An 18,405-nucleotide genomic window follows, 5' to 3' on the forward strand; every position below is an offset into this window, starting at 1 on the left:
TCTGAAAACATTGTTTTTTTTTTGTTGAAAAATAAACATTTTCACTCGCAAATGACTTGAAAAGTATTAACATAGAAAAAGAAACTCTATAGAACAAAAGTTGCTTATAGTTAGTCAATTTATACATTTCCGGGATTATTTTAAACGTATGTTTTTCACCCCAAGGAGGGGTGTCACCCCCGAAGTAAAAGCAACCAACGGCATAAATCCAACTTTGAAGTGGAGTGTAACTAGAACCTAAATCCAAATTGTCAAGCAAATACGTCCGTCGCGACGCTGATAATTTCACTCCAAAACTCTCATTTACTGAGCATTGGTGTAATAATGCATTGTTTATGACGACTTACATTTTTCATCTTTATTGGTAGAGAATAAAATAGAACAAAGATTACTAAATGGTTACATAAGTATTATTCTATGAGATGAACAACTTTCTTCGTGCACTATCTACTATCAGCGAATATATCTACAATTTTATTATTTCGGATGGACAACTTCATTTTCAATACTGCACTTCTTAAAAAAATGTATGTATGCAAATAATATAACAACACATTTTTACATATATTAGACAACAAGATGGGGCACTTGACATATTGGGGCCCCCCGTAAGCTTCATCCTGCAAGGCGCCTCTGTTAGGCCTCTGGATAATCGTATCGAAATACTAAAACGTAGGTAAAGATTAAAGAGAAAACCCATTTCTAGATTTAGAAATATTGTTCTAAAATTAGGCAAATTGCAATTCTCAAATCTTTGAATAGTCACGTACAAAGCATTATAATTTATTGTCGCCACCCATAAAAGTTAGTGAGACCGGAAAATATTTTTCTAGATATGAGATAATTCACTTGCCGAATATGCCTATTTAGAAATTTACGTTTTTAAATTTAAACCCACAAAGTAAAATCATATACCTATAACAGATTTTTACATAATATCAGACGACAAGATGGGGCCCCTGCTCGATCGGGGCCCCCCGCAAGCTTCACGCTGCGGGGGCCTCTGTTACGCCCCTGGGCAAATCCACTATAAATAAATGCTCTAAATTCCCTTGTTGAAAACATTGAAAAGACAATAGTGGCAAAAGAAATAGCTCTTTGCGCTTTCATTGGCATAGAGGAAGCATTCGATAACACCTCATATAAATCCATAAAAAGAGCACTAGTAAAGAGGAGCATTGAAGCCTCACTAATACAATGGATTCAGTCCATGCTAAAAACCAGAATCATCACAGCTAGTATTGGTGGAGAGTCTGTATCTGTGACAGCAGTAAAGGGGTGCCCTCAAGGGGGACTACTATCGCCCCTGCTGTGGTCTCTAGTTGTGGATGACCTCCTTACTAAGTTACATGATTCTGGTTTTACAACTCAAGGCTACGCAGATGACCTAGTTGTTACAATTAGGGGCAAGCATGACCAGACTATATCTAGTCTCATGCAAACTGCTCTAAACGAAATCAAAAGCTGGTGTTCGAAGGAGGGCTTAAATGTCAATCCTAGCAAAACGACTCTCATACTGTTCACAAGGAGACGTAAATACAATTTACAGGCTCCAGTTATGAATGGCATCACACTTGACTATTCCAGAGAAGTAAAATATCTGGGGGTAACCCTAGATCAAAAACTCACCAATAGTCATATTGAAAAAAGAGCCTTGGTGGCAAGTTGGACCTGCCGCAAGACATTTGGAAAGACTTGGGGCCTAAAACTGAAAATGACTCTCTGGACATATAAAACGATTATTAGGCCGATGGTCACATACGAATCACTCGTATGGTGGCCAAAAACGCAACAAACAACAGCTAATGCCAAACTGCAAAAAGTGCAGCGGCTAGCTTGTCTGGGAATCACAGGGGCAATGTCAACATGCCCCACGGCAGCAAATAATGAAACCAGATCTAGTGGGTCATCTTAAAATCTTGGAAGAAATTCCTTTGAATTCTAAGGATAAGCCGACAGACGTCATGCCAGTCAAATTCGACTTTGAAACACCATTTGAAGTGGTCATACATAAAAAACCACCAAATGGATGAAGCAGTTGAACCGAAACTGGAGGAAGGTTCACTCGTATGGTATACGGATGGATGTAAGATAGATGAAAGGGCAGGAGTGGGAGTTACTGGGCCGAATTTCAGGCTATCCAAATCTCTTGGAAACGCCCTAACTATCTTTCAGGCAGAAATACATGCCATACAGATTAGTGCCCAAGAATGTCTCAACCAAGACATTCTTAGGGCAAACGTCTTCATTTTATCAGACAGCCAAGCTACCTTAAAGGCTCTAATGTCATTTACTTGTGAGTCAAAGTTGGTTTGGGAATGTAAACAATCCCTTAAAAAGCCGGCGGAACGCAACAAAGTAACTTTGATGTGGGTGCCAGGTCACAAGGGAATTGCAGGAAATGAGGAAGCTGATAGCCTCGCAAAAGAAGGGGCCAATACCCCATTCCAAGGTCCAGAGCCCTTCTGTGGACCACCAAAAAGCCACATCGGAGAGGAACTCCGGAACTGGGAACTCAATTAACTACAACTATACTGGTCTAACACACCAGGACAAAGGCAAGCAAAAAGGCTTATAAAAGGTGTCGCCTAGTGCAACAAACCGCCTTATCGAAATGAGTAAAAAAGATATAAAATGGTCACTGGCTTCTCACTGGTCACTGCCCTCTGAGATATCATCTCAAAAAAAATGGGCAAATCAGATAGTGAGAACTGTCGTTTCTGTGACAACGAAAAAGAAACGGCAGAACACATTATATGCAATTGCGTAGCGCTGTTCTGCAAACGACTAAAATTCCTAGAAGAGGTCACCCTAATGCCCTCTGACATAGGAAACAAGTCACCTAGGATGCTAATCAACTTTATCAGAAGTATTGGCATCCTAGAGTTTAACTAGATTAAGGTATGCACAAAAGATATTTATAGGTCAAAGTGCTGAGAGGCTCCATAGCCTCAACGACCTCACATAATCTAATCTATTGTTGATCCAAGATACTTAAATTCTCTAACGCCCTCAAAGTTGAAGTCATCAATAATGATGTTCTGACCGATTCTGTCTCTGCTTTGGTTATTGCGGCTCATATTCACATATATTTCGTCTTATTTTCGTTGATTTGGAGCCCCATTTTCCCTGCTTCCTTCTCGAACCTCACGAAAGTCTCCTTCATCCTTAATCGGGTGTTTCCTATTAAATTAATATTGTCTGCAAATGCCAATAGTAAGTTTGGTCCTTCTCGATGAAATTCTGTAGTCGGTTTTTCGATTCTTGCACATCTGATTATGTGTTCCAGAGCTAAATTGATGATTATGATGATTATGATATCTCCGATTATTGTTGTCCAGATATTACCTTACATCATAACCACAGTCTAGCCCTTTATACTCAATCAAATGCTTGTTTAAAATCTATGAAAATCTAATGAAGCTCACGATCAAACTCCCAGCATTTTTCCATCGTCTGTTTTATTGTGAATATCTGGTCAATAGTAGAGTGGTCTAATTCCGCATTGATAATCACCAAAGATTTCTTCTGTATATGTTTTGGTTTTTGCTAGCAGGATGTCTCAGATCTTACAATCAAGGTATTAATATTATTCCTCTGCTTAACCAAAAGCTCTTATATTTTGATAACATTGATGCTGATAACCAACTAAAAATATTGTCAAGGTTTTTGTTCTAAAATTTTGATTATTTTTAGCTCATCCAAATGTTAAACTTTTTATTACCCACGGAGGCTTTTTAAGCACTATCGAAACTATGTACCACGGAATACCAACTGTATCAGTGCCTGTTATTAACGATCAGAAAACTAATGCCAGACAAGCTGAAAAAAATGGTATCTCTATTGTTGTAGACTATAATACACTTACAGAAGAACAACTTTCTGAAGCTATAGAAGAAATTCTTTCGAATCCAAGGTAAGTACATATTATTATATTAATAAACGGTAAAAGTGAAAAAGTATCATATTAATACTGACCTATCCAAATGAAAATGAAACTATGTACAAGCTCGCTTATTTTACACTTTCACTTTTATACGCCAATAAAACACAAACATTACCTTGAAAAAATTAAACCTAAATATAAATACATATACATAATTTACAAACACAAACTTCAATAATGGAAAATATGTCTTAGTAAAGTACCGGACAAGAAGAAGAGGAAGAAAAAGGAGAAAAAAGAGAATTTCTAATAGAAGAATATGTAAGAATTTGAGAACATCAAAAGAATTGTCTTATAAAAGTCTAGTAACAGAGTAAACTAAATTTTAAGAGTTAAAGTTATAATTTATTTTTAAATCTTTGAGTTAAAGTATAAAATATAATTTCTGAGAGATGTACATTATTTTCTGTGCCCCTCCGACAAAGAATAAAATTTTTCTAGACAACGTCACCAACTGATTACTGTGTTTCAAAGATTAATACAAACTTTTACACAAAAGTATTTACAGGGTTTACAAATATAATATATACCCTATTCCACGAACATACGCCTGTTTTGGATTACTTCGATAACGAATATTTTACTGTGAAAAATAAGAAGAACGAAAGTAAATTGCAAATTACATTGTTGTTTATTGGAATAATTATTAGCGCCATTTACTTTCGTACTTCTTATGTTGCACAGTAAATTCGTTGTCGAAGTAATCCAAAACAGGCGTATGTTCGTGGAATGGCCCATACACAACTTATTTCACTGGTCATCAAAAATATTGTCTATTCTTATTTATCGCTTTTCTTAATCTCGCGAAAATCTATACCCATAAATTGTAATCTATATTTTACCTTTTTTTAGATTTAAAAAAATATATAACTCCTACATTTGAACTTACTTTTTAATTATATTTCTTTCACCTTTAAAACAGTTATTTTGAATTTCTCACCTTTTACACATGCTTCTATTAAAAATTTCTCCTTTTTCTTCCTCTTCTTCTTGTCCGGTACTTTACTAATACATATTTTTCATTTTCTTTATAAGCACTTTCTTCATAGTGTACTATTAAACATATTTCTTTTTCTTCTTCATATTTCTCATTATCATTTACTTCATATATCATATAATATATTCCTTCATATATTCATATCATTTTTCATAATTCTTCATTTATATCATTTACTTCATAAATTCTTCATTTTCTAGCCCTTACCTACTCGCTAGGTAGTTTTCCGCAACTTTAAATCCTTACATTTGCTCCCGGTCCTTTTGCACGTCCTTAGTCGTGAGGTTTATTCCAAAAAGACAAAACGGATAGCCGTGCGCTTAAAAATATTCTGCTACATCTTGCGTCCCTAAATTCTTGTCTGATCCAAACTGCTCAGTCTTGATGAGAGTCGATTAGTTTCAAAACACGAAATGGACATGCTAAAATCTTCTAATTTTCATTTCGTACCTTCTTCCTTGACAAGAGTGTGTTTTTTTATTGTTTATATTGTCTTTAATTAACTTCGCCTCTAATTTTAAAAAAAAATCAGTTATCTCATTACTTCATCATCATAAAACATTAAAAATCATATAAATTTATACTAAATTTTGACAGTATTAAAAACATTGAAATCTTATTGTCGGTATCAAAAAAAATTCAGCATTCAAATATGAAAAAAAAATCGAGAGAGAGTGTTAATAAAAATAGACAATATTCTGTTACAACATCAAATTCAAAATCTCCTAACTAAACCATACAGAAAATTTTAATCCTAACACTAAATCTGATTCTGGGCCCGTGTACCCATAAATATTTACATAAAAAATTACGAACGAGAAAAACTTACAATAGCTAATAATCTTAATTTTTGACACTAATTAAATAAAAGTTCAGTTTCTTCACGCGAATAGTCACTTTTACGTCACAAAATAATGTCTATTTCTCCAATTGAAATACAGTCTTACATGACCTCATTCGAATTAAATAAGTGTATTTATATTTAGTCCATTGAAATGTTACATTTACCTTGCATTTCTTAGAGGAGTCAATTTTATTTTTTTAATGTGTAGGGGAGTTCAGTAGAAGCTTAAGCTCAAGTTTTTGGGGTCGCCACCCTTGTCCCCCGGCCGCCATATTGGAAAAAGGGGTGCACAGGGCTTTCGCGCTGTATTTCCTAAACTAGCAGCCCTGCAGAAAATTTAATTACACATAAAATGTAGCAAATTAAATTTTCTACAATTTTATGTCTATTAAATTTTCTACAATTTTATGTCTATTACTTTTTATCGTCAAGTGACCAACAAAAAAGTTATAAAAAAAATAAGAGACAATTTTGTAAGAAGTTTCTTTTTGGAGGTTATAACTTTTTTTCCGTTCATTTCACAATAAAATAACATCATAGCGATTTTGTAGAGGATTTTGTAGAGAAGTTGTTTAATTTTATTTATTATCTAAGTTTTACAGCGCTCCAAACTTCACCAGATTCTGTAATTCTCATAGGAATACAATAAAAAACAATATTATGTACTTTAATAATTAAAATTACGTTATGCTGACCACGAAAATCAAATTTAAAATAAATGACTAATTTTGGTTATTTTTTATGTATTTGAGGTCGCTGAATACGAATATGAAGTTTATTTTTATCTAAAGTTGGTGGAACATGTTCAAAAATCAAATTTTATACAAAAATGCCAAAAATCAATTTTTATGATTTTTCAAATTTACCTCGCAGTATCTTTGGTCGCTGGTAATATTTCCTTTTGAAAATTTTACTGTGTTATCGTTGAAGTATGTAGATAACAATGAAATTTGTCCAAAATGTTTAAACACATTATAAAAGGAGTTGTTAATTTTTAAACATTTTGTCATCATATACCGTTAGTTTCATGTTTAGTGTCAAAAAAAGTTGAGTGACAAACTTTTTAATTTATAATTTTAACCAACAACAATAAAATATTATTCATAAAGAAGTTTTTTGGAAAATTTTAAGTCAAAATATACAATAGGAAAAAAGTTATGTTACTTCATAGACAAGAGGCACACCCCAAAAAACGCTTATATCTCGAGATCCTGGTCACGGTGTGGTGGATGGCTAATTTTGATCATACTTTATGACTTTGATATCAAAAATCGTTTTTTCGCTCTTCTTAAGAATTTTGCATTTTGCGGTTGCGTCATTCTTCTTCTGGACGGGCGAATTTGTCCTCAAACAACTTCTTGGGCCTTTTCTATATATGCTTAGGGTTATAAGTTTTACAGTGGGGAGAAAGGTCAAAAATAGATTAATAATAGCATACAAATGTTAAATCATAATAAATTGTACGAATAAGAAATATATATAGATAGAAAAGTAAGCCTAACATTTTGTTTTTATTGTATTCCTATGAGCATTCGAGCATCTGGTCAAGTTTGGAGCGCTGTAAAACCTATATAAATAAATAGAATTAAACAACCTTATAGTGGAAATTGTTCACTGAAAAACTCTCTACAAAATTGATATACATACTCTTACTTTATTTTAAAATGAACTGAAAAAAAAATTATAACCTCCAAAAGGAAACTTGTTAAAAAATGTTTACTTATTTTTGTTTATATCTGTAATAGAAACAATACTATAGAAAATTTAATTTGCTACATTTTATGTTTAATTAGATTTTCCGTAGGGTTTGTAGTTTACGAGATATAGCGCGAAGATGGCGGCCGGGGGACAAAGGTGGCGACCCCAAAAACTTAAACTTAAGCTTCTACTGATCCCCCTACACACTAAAGAAATAAAATTGACTCCTCTAACAAATGCAAGGTATGGCCTAAAAAATGTAACATTTTAATGGCCTAATTATAGAAATTTAAAGTTATTTTATATGTATTATACTAATAATTATGTTATAGTATGATAGAATTGATCCAAAAGATGGCATAACCCAGACATCCAAAGTGAAAGTTATCCTCCAATACCAAATTGTTCTATATGGTCCACAGAATGTTCAAAAAAAAGTCACACCAGTTTGAGCGTCGGGTTTGGGGGGGGGGGGGAATGGGGAGAAATCGGTAAATTCGTAGTTTTTTAAGTTTTTCGTCAATATTTCTAAAACTGTGCGGTTTATCATTAACAACCCTCTATACAAAAATGTTCTACATTAAATTTGAAATAAAAAAGGTCCTATGCATAATCCTTCTAAAATGAACGGTTCCAAAATTACGGAGGTAGTATAGTATAATTGGTCCAAAAAAAGGCCTAACCCAGACATCCAAAATAAAAGTTTTCCTCCTACACCAAATTGTTCAATATGTTCCACATATGGTTCAGTAAAAAGTTACACCATTTTGAGCGTCCGGTTTGGGGGGGAGATGGGGGAGAAGTCGGTAAATTAGTAGTTTTTTTTAGGTTTTTCGTCAATATTTCTAAAACTATACTTTAGCGTAAACAATCTATACAAAAATGTTCTACATAAAATTTAAAACAAAAAAGGTCTTATATATAATTGTTATAAAATCAACGGTTTTAGAGTTACGGAGGGTGAAATGTGGAGGTTTTCGATACTTTTTATATTTTTTGGGCAATTGATGATGATTTTGGGTAGTGAGTTTCTTCAAGGGCTTATCACTAACATACCATCGGCAACTGAAATAGCAAATTTGATTTATAAAGCACAATCCTGTTAAATAAAATCAGTACGAAATTGCCTAAAAAATATAAAAAATATCGAAAATCTACACTTTTCAGCCTACGTAACTCTGGAAATGTTGATTTTATAACAATTATGTATCGGACTTCTTTTTGAAATTTTATGTAGAATATTTTTGTATAGAATATTGTTTACGCTAAAGCACAGTTTTTGAAATATTGACGAAAAACGCAAAAAAAAAACTACTAATTTACCGACTTCTCCCCCATCTCCCCCCAAACCGGACGCTCAAAATGGTGTAACTTTTTCCTGAACAATATTTTGACCATATAGAACAATTTGGTGTTGGAGGAAAACTTTTACTTTGGATGTCTGGGTTAGGCCTTTTTTTGGAATAATTATTACCTCCGTAACTTTGGAACCATTCATTTTAGAAGGATTATGCACAGGGCCTTTTTTTATTTCAAATTTAATGTAGAACAATTTTGTATAGAAGGTTGTTCATGCTAAACCGCATAGTTTTAGAAATATTGACGAAAAACTTAAAAAACTACGAATTTACAGATTTCTCCCCCCTCTCCCCCCTCTCCCCCCTCCACCCAAACCCGACGCTCAAAATGGTGTGACTTTTTTCTGAACATTATACGGACGATATAGAACAATTTGGTGTTGGAGAATAACTTTCACTTTGGATGTCTGGGTTTGGGTCTAACTATACCATACTATTACTTGAAGCAATTCGCGGTGTGCAAGTACTTGGAAGGGATACGCGAAACGATCGTGCGCGAATAGCGGAGAAATATTGCAACTTTCTTAAATAATTCATATTGTCAACTGAAATTGTCAAATTGACGTACATTTCATACCTATTGTCATTTAAGAAGAAAAATTATATATTGCTTCACAATATTGATATGATATGCAATTATTATATAAAGGTAAATTTAATTAATTGTATTTTGCTTGCAATACTGCATTTTAATAACTAATTTTATTTACTACATACAATTGTTTATGTTTGAATAACACAACCGAAATCTTATTTTTTCTTCTTATTATTTTTTTTGGACTATGGCCTTGACAATTATCCAGTAACCAGGACCATATGTTTGGCCAATATAATTAAAAGTGCGAATAAAAGTTCAGAGCGTAGAAATAGGTGTCGCTTTTCCGAATTTGCACGGTCCCAATACAAAGTATTCTTCTTAAATAGTACCTACAGTACAAAATTCTCTTCAAATATTCGATTTTTCCAATATTGTTTTGTCGTTATACGTCGTTATAATATGTCGTTTAACTTATCCTTAATAACTTGTTCCCAAGATAACTTTTAAGTCTTAATTTTCAATATTCTTTTGTCTTTTTCCTCAAATGAGATTTTCTTGTCATATATAAAACTTCATTACGTCGTTATAACTTATTTTGTCTTTATTTTTCTTCTTACATCAGCTCATCATCACTGCTTAATCTTTTCTTTACAAAATCATTGTATAAAAATTAATAAATTAATTAAAAATTAATAAAAATATGTATTATTATTTATAGTCCTATGTACGTGGGATAATCATACTCCTTATATATAAAAAATTTAATTTCTTTTCCATAGTCATATTTTTAATTTTTCGTCTTTAGGATATGTTTCTTTGTCTTGTCGTTGGTAAAAAAAAATCTCTAAATCTTGAATCATTGGTCCATTATTTCGGAACTTATATTTTCGTGCAACTTATTCTTGCCCATCATGTTTGTAATTTCCATTTTCTTCCATCTTTAAAATGTTTATTTCTTTGTTGTTTCTTATATTCTCCTTTTCATTATATTCTCAAAATTTTCTACATCATCGTAATTCCATTAAAATCTTTCTAACTCACATTTTCCTAGTGTATAGTAATTTAAACCGTGTAAAATTCTTACTCAGCAAATTTCTTTAGCTGAGGTAAAATTTCAAGTTCAAAATAGGTTTATTTATGTACATCTCGCATATAGTTAAAAATATTATTATGTAACTTTATACATAAACACTTCTAAAATTATATCTATATAAAAAGCAAAAGTCATCTCTTTACATTAACCCGGCACCTGCCACGTGGCTTTGCAAGGCGCCAACTGCCACGTGGGGTGCTCACAGCACCCCTTAAAAATTTTCTGTGATCTACTTGTTTAAAAAACAAAACAATATGTTGAGTACCACAAGAATATAAATAAACATGTTTTATTAACTTATTAGCCACTAATATGTTATAAAAGTTAAAAAATAAAATGAAAAAGGTGTTATAAGCAAATTAGCAAGTACCAAGCCATAATAAATGAAGTCAAGTAAAATATCTAAAAAAATTAAGATTTAGTGAGTATAGAGTTTATATTAATAAGTTAAATCAGTTATTTCAATAAAAAATGTAAATTTGACCTGCTTATCAAAAATACAAAAAAAATTTAAAAGTTAAAGTGCCAGATGGTGACACCCCAATTCGACTTTAGAGCTATAAGTTCAGAATGACACTAAATAACCACTTCAAACACTAACACATATATCCTATATAATATTATAGAAAGCTACTATGACGCACAGCTCGGTTACCAAACTTGAAATACCAAATATTTGATAAAAATGTGTTATGGGGTGCTGGTAGCAACCCACGTGGCAGGTGCCGGGTTAAAAATAGAACTTAATATCACTTATTTATATAGTTAAACATATCAACTAAATTATTGAATATATTTATACTTGTTTCTTTATATATAATTCTTAACAATTAATTTAAAAAGTTAATACTTCTCAAAAATATTAAATCTATATTATATTAATAAAAGAAAATTACTCGTATATGTGAGACTGTATACAATTAAAAAAAAAATGTGTGTGTACTTTGTACGCACGTAAGAAGTTATACTTCTATTATAATATAATTTCAACGAAATAAATATACCTACTTAACAGTTACAATACAAAAAATTAACAATAATTACCAAAAATGAACCAAAACTTAACAATGCCAAATATTAAAAAAAAAAAGAAAAAAATATGAATCGTCCGGGATTTGAACCCGCAATCTCGCGATTTTTTGATCTCTGGACCAATGCTCTACCAACAAGGCCATCAAGCCGCATGCTACTTACCTTTCCGATATACATAATTATACATCACGGTGACAAGTGAAATATAAAAATAGATGTTTTATTATTTTACGCCCAAGGAAGACAAATCCAAAGACACAAAATTATAATAAAAAACCTTTTAAACCACCTTTTTCAAATTGCGCAAGTTGTATTATTAATATTAATGTTAATAAATGAAATATAAATATTTTGACGTTTCACAATTTGACAATTCACTTTTAACTGCAGTGCCTTAAAAATTTTAAAGCACTAGTGCCTTAAAGTAGCATTTTTAACGCTCCTATGGAGTCCTAAAAATTGCATTTTTAACACGTTTGTAGAAAAAATATTTAAAAACACTAATATATTCTTTCCACACCTTTTCTGGACTGATACATACATAAATTAAAACATTTTGAAGTATAACTTCAAAAATATAATAAGAAAACTATTTAAAAAGGCAGTATAACTATTAACTAACCTTTGTTGTTTCTCTTCCCACAAATTTTAAAACGCAACAACCATACATAACCAAACCGTCAACCGTCCAAACCACAGCTGCGCTACAGCTGCCATATTGGATAATTTTTGACATGTCATTTGAACATCCAATCAGAACAAAGTTATAATGCGCATGCGCCGGGATCGTAGGTTTTAACATATAAAAATTCACCATGATATCGCGCGTAAAGAAGTATAACTTCAAAAATAGATAAAAGTTACTCACGATTACACCTTTTTGTTCACTGTGGTCCAATTCTACGCGTCGCTGGGCGTGCGGGAGCACGCCAAATAGAATTCTATTTTAGTGACGTCACGTTGCCTAGCAACCGTCGATTCTCCCATTATGAAATTCTATTTTGTGACGTCAGCAAAATACAATTCTATTTGGCGTGCTCTGGGCCCTGGGCTCCAAAACCTCGTTCCTGCCGACGTCTACCATTTCTCCCCGTGTGGTTGGCCTCTACAATTCCATATCAGCTAATAAACTTTATTTAATGTGTGGCGATGGTACTTTACCCCAATTTTACGTCTCCATTTCCAGTTTTTTTGCCATCTTTATTCCTGTTCCTGTGGTTTCCCCTGGTCTAGATCGCCATATCTTGGTACTGGGAGGTTGTTACCCCCGATGATGGGGTTAATTAAGTTGAAAACACTATATACCAAACATATATTTATTTGGAACCCTAAATACGCCAGTAACTAGTTGGTGGACAAAGTCTATGATCTAACCCCGCCGATGTCTGAATAATGAATCAATTTCTTCTTTATTTTCTCCGTATCTATACTATAAATAAATCTTAATTGTTTTGTTATGATTGAAAATTTTTGGTGGCACGACTAACTTTTCATAAACAGATAGTGGCACACGGTTAAGAAAAAGGAGTGGCCACTCCTGCTATAAATAAATCGTAATTGTTTTGTTATGATTGACGACACCCGAATGTGACCGTGAATTACTAATAATATTAGAATCGCTGACTTTGGAGTTTTCAAAACGAGTGGCCTACATTGCAACATCAATGTCACCTATTTATGTAACGTAAACAATGCATGTAGACAATGTTTGTTTAAGACTTTTAAAAATTAAATCGATATGGATTACTTTTATTTTTTGATGCTAATATAAATCCTGTACAATTCATTCTACGTTTAAATTTTTCAAAAATATTTATTATTTTGTCTATTATCTAGATGGTCCAGTTAGCTAAGGCGCAGTCGATCGACAAGTTTAGTGGATTTGCGATTTGCGATCGCTGGTTCGAGCCTCAGCTAGGTCATGAAATTAATAAAAGGCCAACGCCGTAGTATAAAACTCAATAAGAGTCTACGGCTTGGTCTGGAATATACTGGCGTCTGATCGGTCTATGGAGGAACGGTACGGCAAAGGATAAGGGCTTGCGGCTTGGTGATACTCCTCCATAGATCCCTACCAAAGGGCGTTGATGCCTAAGAACGGTGTATATATACATATTTATTATTTTTCTCAGGATTTGAAAAAAATTAGTACATTTAAAACACGTTGAACATTTTTCAAGCGACATTTGTCATTAATACTCTCAATATTATTTTTATAATAATTCCACTTAAATACGCAGTTTATTTTGGTCTTGGTTCAGAGGTGTCCTCGTAGCCCTACTGAAGACGTCTAGAGACAGAAACAGCTGTCTAGTGATAGTGGATATCCTCTGAATCGAAAGGAAACATAAACTGTCGTTCACTTTTATCTTTTATCTTTACCTTTGCTCAGAGTTTGAGTACTTGGAACTATCTTTCCGATCTTTTCCAAGACGAAATGTAATTGCATATTGTAGAATCCTTTCGGCTCTCTTTATTCGTCATATCTTGGCTTATAAATTCGACCCCCAGGTACTCCGGGGGTCCGTTCTGATGACGTATTCATGTTCAGCGATCCCAAAAACTTCTGGGTAATCTATTTGCATCAATTTAGTGCCGAAAACCCTCGAAACTCGAGATGACGTACCTTAGCAGTAACCCTGGGCACCAGGTGCTTCGGGGTCGGTTCTGATTGCGTATTCATGTTCCATGAACCCAAAAACCTGAATAACAAAATATGGCCTTAATATACAGATTTTGACATGTTTACGCACCTTCGGATGCATGTCAAGTACTTTAAATGCATGCAATTATGCATTGTCACCCATTTTTCTATTGTAGACTTTTTTCTTGACGTCCTCCCGAACACAATTCAAAACGGTTAGTCCAGAGAAATAAGATTTTTCCCGTAACACATCCCCTCCAGGCCGAAACCAAATTTTTTAGTAGTATGGACATCTATATTAATGACCTATATGTTTCCTGCAGCCAATTTTGATGATATATATAGTTATAAACAAATGAAGATCAAAAAACGGTAAATTTTCGCATTTTTCGTCTATTACTAAAAAATGAAACATTCTAAACAAATTTGAGAAAAAGAAACTCATAAATCATATAAATAACTTCAATATGGCGTTCGCTGAATATGTCTGTCCTTATTTGTTGCTTACAAAATTGCAAAATAAGTCATAAATTTTGAGATTTTATAAATGTTCATAATAGGTCTGGATCCCGCGTATGAAAAAAAAAGTTGATTAATAGCAAGCTGAAAATTTGTTAATAGCTTAAGGGTGTCTAGTCGGATAAACTTTGATATATGGGAATACTGTAACAGGGGCAGTTTTAATTGTGGAACAGGTTAAAAATTTGGAACGGTCAGACCACGAAAACGGCACATTTATTTTGTCCGACAGAACAGACTTAAACTCTCCGAACAGAGATTAAACTCTCATGCAAAAATCAGACTGCTATTTATCACCTGTCATAATTCCTGTCATTTAACATATTCTACATGTTCCACTCAGTAGAACGCCTATTTGGTAATAAATATGGTAATCAACTTTTTTTTCATACGCGGGATCCAGACCTATAACTTATGTAAAAATTAAGTTAGAGCCTTCTTATTACACGGAATGCTGAGACTTCTTGTGCTTAAATTATATTTTAAATTTCAAAGCAATTGGTCAAATAGTTTAACAGTTATTCAATTTGTTTATCCCACATTCATTTTTTTTGCTAAATTAGTAACTATAAGTTAGAAAATTATGAGGTTACAATAATACTTCGGACAGTTTATGAAAAAAAAAGAACATTTATATTATGAACTTAATTAAAAAAATGACAAAAAGTAAGTTTAAACAGTGTAAAATTATTTTGCAAAAACATGTCGATTTTTTGCTTACTTATAAACAATTAGAATAACTTTTTAACCGTTACCCGTAGAAAAATTATTTTTCCACCTACCTCTACCGAAAGTATACTTTTCCGAACCTGATTGTAGGGAGCAAAGTTGTACTTGCTCCCTAGGGAGGAAAAGTAAAAGTGACGTCATGGTATTTCATTCATGAAATATAACTATTGACACCGTGTACAATATCTATTTTCTATTACGTAAGTATCTATACATTTTAACGCTTATTTATAAAACACCCTGTATTTTGCAGAATGGTAAAAAACAGTAAATTGTTATTTTGATTTAACAATGTTTACATTAATAATTTGACTTATATTTGACAGTTGACAGTTATATTGTACCTACTTGTTAGTTTTAGTTCTAATAAATTTTGTAGGTTAGTTACATTAAGTAAAATGTAAAATGACTCGTTATTTGAGGAAGGTGGAAAAACCATATGTATAACATGGGAGTAAAGTGCCTTTTCCTCCCTTGTTATACAAATAGCTATTTTCATATTTAGAAAGACTGAATTTTTATACACATTTAGAAAGAAAAACAATTGTCCTAGGACAATTATGGACGAAGTTAGCCCCCCCCCCTTTTTTTAATTCACATGTTCTTGCAAAATAATTTTGCAATATTTAGAATTATTTTTTGTCATCTTTTTTTAATTAAATTAATAGCGTAAATCTTCTTCTTTCATAAATTATCCAAAGTATGACTGTAACTTCATCATTTTCTGACTTATAGTGTTGCAAAAAAAATAATTTGGGATAAACCAATTAAATAACTGTTAAACTATTTGACCGATTGCTTTGAAATTTAGGATATGATTTAAGCACCAGAAGTCTCAGCATTCCGTTTAATAAGAAGGTTTTAAGTTAATTTTTTACATAATTTATGAATATTTATAAAAACTCAAAATTTATGATTTATTTAAGGATAGACATAAACTGCTCGTCAAAAGTTAGGGATATAGAAAATTATGATGATTTTCATAGTTGATTTTTTCGAGAATAGACGGATTCCGCTATTTTTTTTATTTTAGATTTTTCTTTAGTATTTACACAGTTGTGCAAAGGTTTACTCAAACTTATGTTTTGTACTTATACCGAGTGGAGGAAAAGAAATGTTTTTCTTATGTTATGTTTGAGACACCCTGTAGGGAGAACGAGGTACAAATGTGAGTATACATCAGAACCATATTGTAGTCGTATGTTTTGTGAACATGTTGTTGTTTGAATGTCCCTGATATCTTTAGAAACAAAAAAAATAGACGGTTTTGTAATTTAACATGTGTTTTAACCGAAACAAAAGTTTGAGACACCTTGTAGGGAGAAAAAGGCACAAAGGTGAGTATACCTCGATATTATGTTGTAGTCTCATATTTTGTGAATATTGTATTTTTTTAATTTCTCTGATATATTTAATAACAAAGAAACTAGACGGTATTACTCTTTAATATGTGTTTCTATGTTTCACATGTGTGATGTGGCGCAAGTCGTCAGTTAAAACACATATTAAAGAGTAATACCGTCTAGTTTTTTTGCTATTAAAGATATCAGAGAAATTAAAAAAATAAAATATTCACAACATATGAGACTACAACATAATATTGAGGTATACTCACCTTTGTGCCCTTTTCTCAATACAAGGTGTCTCAAACTTTTGTTTCGGTTAAAACACATGTTAAGTTACAAAACCGTCTATTTCTTTTGTTTTTAAAGATATCAGGGACATTCAAAAAACAAAATGTTCACAAAACATAAGATTACAATACTATTTCGATGTATACTCACATTTGTACCTCGCCCTCCCTACAGGGCATCTCAAACTTAACATAAGAAAAACATTTCTTTTCTTCCACCCGGTATAAGTACAAAAAAAGTTTCAGTAAACCTTTGCATAACTGTGTAAATACTAAAAAAAATCTAAAATAATAAAAAAAATTAGCGGAATCCGTTAGTCTGTTTATGAAAAAATCTACTATGAAAATTCAGCAGAATTTTCTATATCCCTAACTTTTGACGAGGAGTTTATTCAGCGAACGGCATATTGAAGTTTTTTATACGATTTATGAGTTTCTTACTCTTAAATTTGTTTAAAATGCTTAACTTTTTGGTAATACATAGACGAAAAAAGCGAGAATTTACCGTTTTTTGATCTTCATTTGTTTTTAACTATGTATATCATCAAAATCGGCCGCAGGAAACATATAGGTTATTATTATAGATGTCCATACTACTCAAAAAATTTGGTTTCGGCCTGGAGGGGGTTGTGTCACCAACAGGATATTTTTTTTCCTTATTTCTCTGAGCTAGGTGCAAGTCTCTAGGTACTGTATTTAAAAATCCATTATTTTTTTAATGCCCTGGTTTATACTTAATAGTTTTTTTCAGATATCGCGAAAATGCAAAAGCCCGCTCCAAAATCTTCCACGATAGACCACTAAAACCCATGGAAGAAGCAGTTTACTGGGTAGAATACATCACAAGACATAATGGTGCTAAACATCTCAGAGTTGGATATGTGGATTTAGCCTGGTACCAATATTACCTACTGGACGTGTTTGGATTTATATTTGGAGCTTTATTCTTGGCTTTGTATGTAATAAGGAGGGCACTTTGTTCTCTATACTGTTTAGTTTCTGGAGGAACCGCTAAAAAAGTTAAAATACAATAAAATTGTTTTACAATAATTTATTAATAAAAAATATCACAAGGAAGAAATTCCTGCAACTGGCTCTATACCATAAATCACAAAAAATAAAAACCTTATCTTGTAAAAGGTATACTTAAAATCCCTAAAAAGGGCTATATCGTAATAAAACGTTCTCGGAATCAATATTCCATCATCAGTGTTATCACCTAAAATCAGTATAACTCTATAAGTAAAGCAAACTTGAGGTTAAATTTTGACAAAGGTAAAAAGTGAATAGATAGTTATACCATTGTTTATCTACATATTGGTCTAGTTATACAATGGTTATACTTACAGGTTTACATGCTTTAAGCCACCAAAA

The 18,405-nt window shown here is 32.4% G+C and overlaps 1 protein-coding gene across 1 annotated transcript in view; it reads left to right on the forward strand.

Moving 5' to 3' along the window:
* Positions 1–18,112, forward strand: part of LOC114347204 (UDP-glycosyltransferase UGT5) — a 38,657-nt gene extending 20,545 nt beyond the window's left edge. The window contains exons 3-4 of the mRNA XM_028297935.2: positions 3,697–3,916; positions 17,783–18,112. Of these exons, the coding sequence (XP_028153736.1) occupies positions 3,697–3,916; positions 17,783–18,065 (503 nt within the window). The 3' untranslated portion in view covers positions 18,066–18,112. The remainder of the gene's footprint in view (positions 1–3,696; positions 3,917–17,782) is intronic.
* The last annotated feature ends 293 nt before the right edge of the window (positions 18,113–18,405 follow it).

This window comes from Diabrotica virgifera, chromosome 4, assembly GCF_917563875.1.
Source record: "Diabrotica virgifera virgifera chromosome 4, PGI_DIABVI_V3a".
Taxonomy (NCBI): domain Eukaryota; kingdom Metazoa; phylum Arthropoda; class Insecta; order Coleoptera; family Chrysomelidae; genus Diabrotica; species Diabrotica virgifera.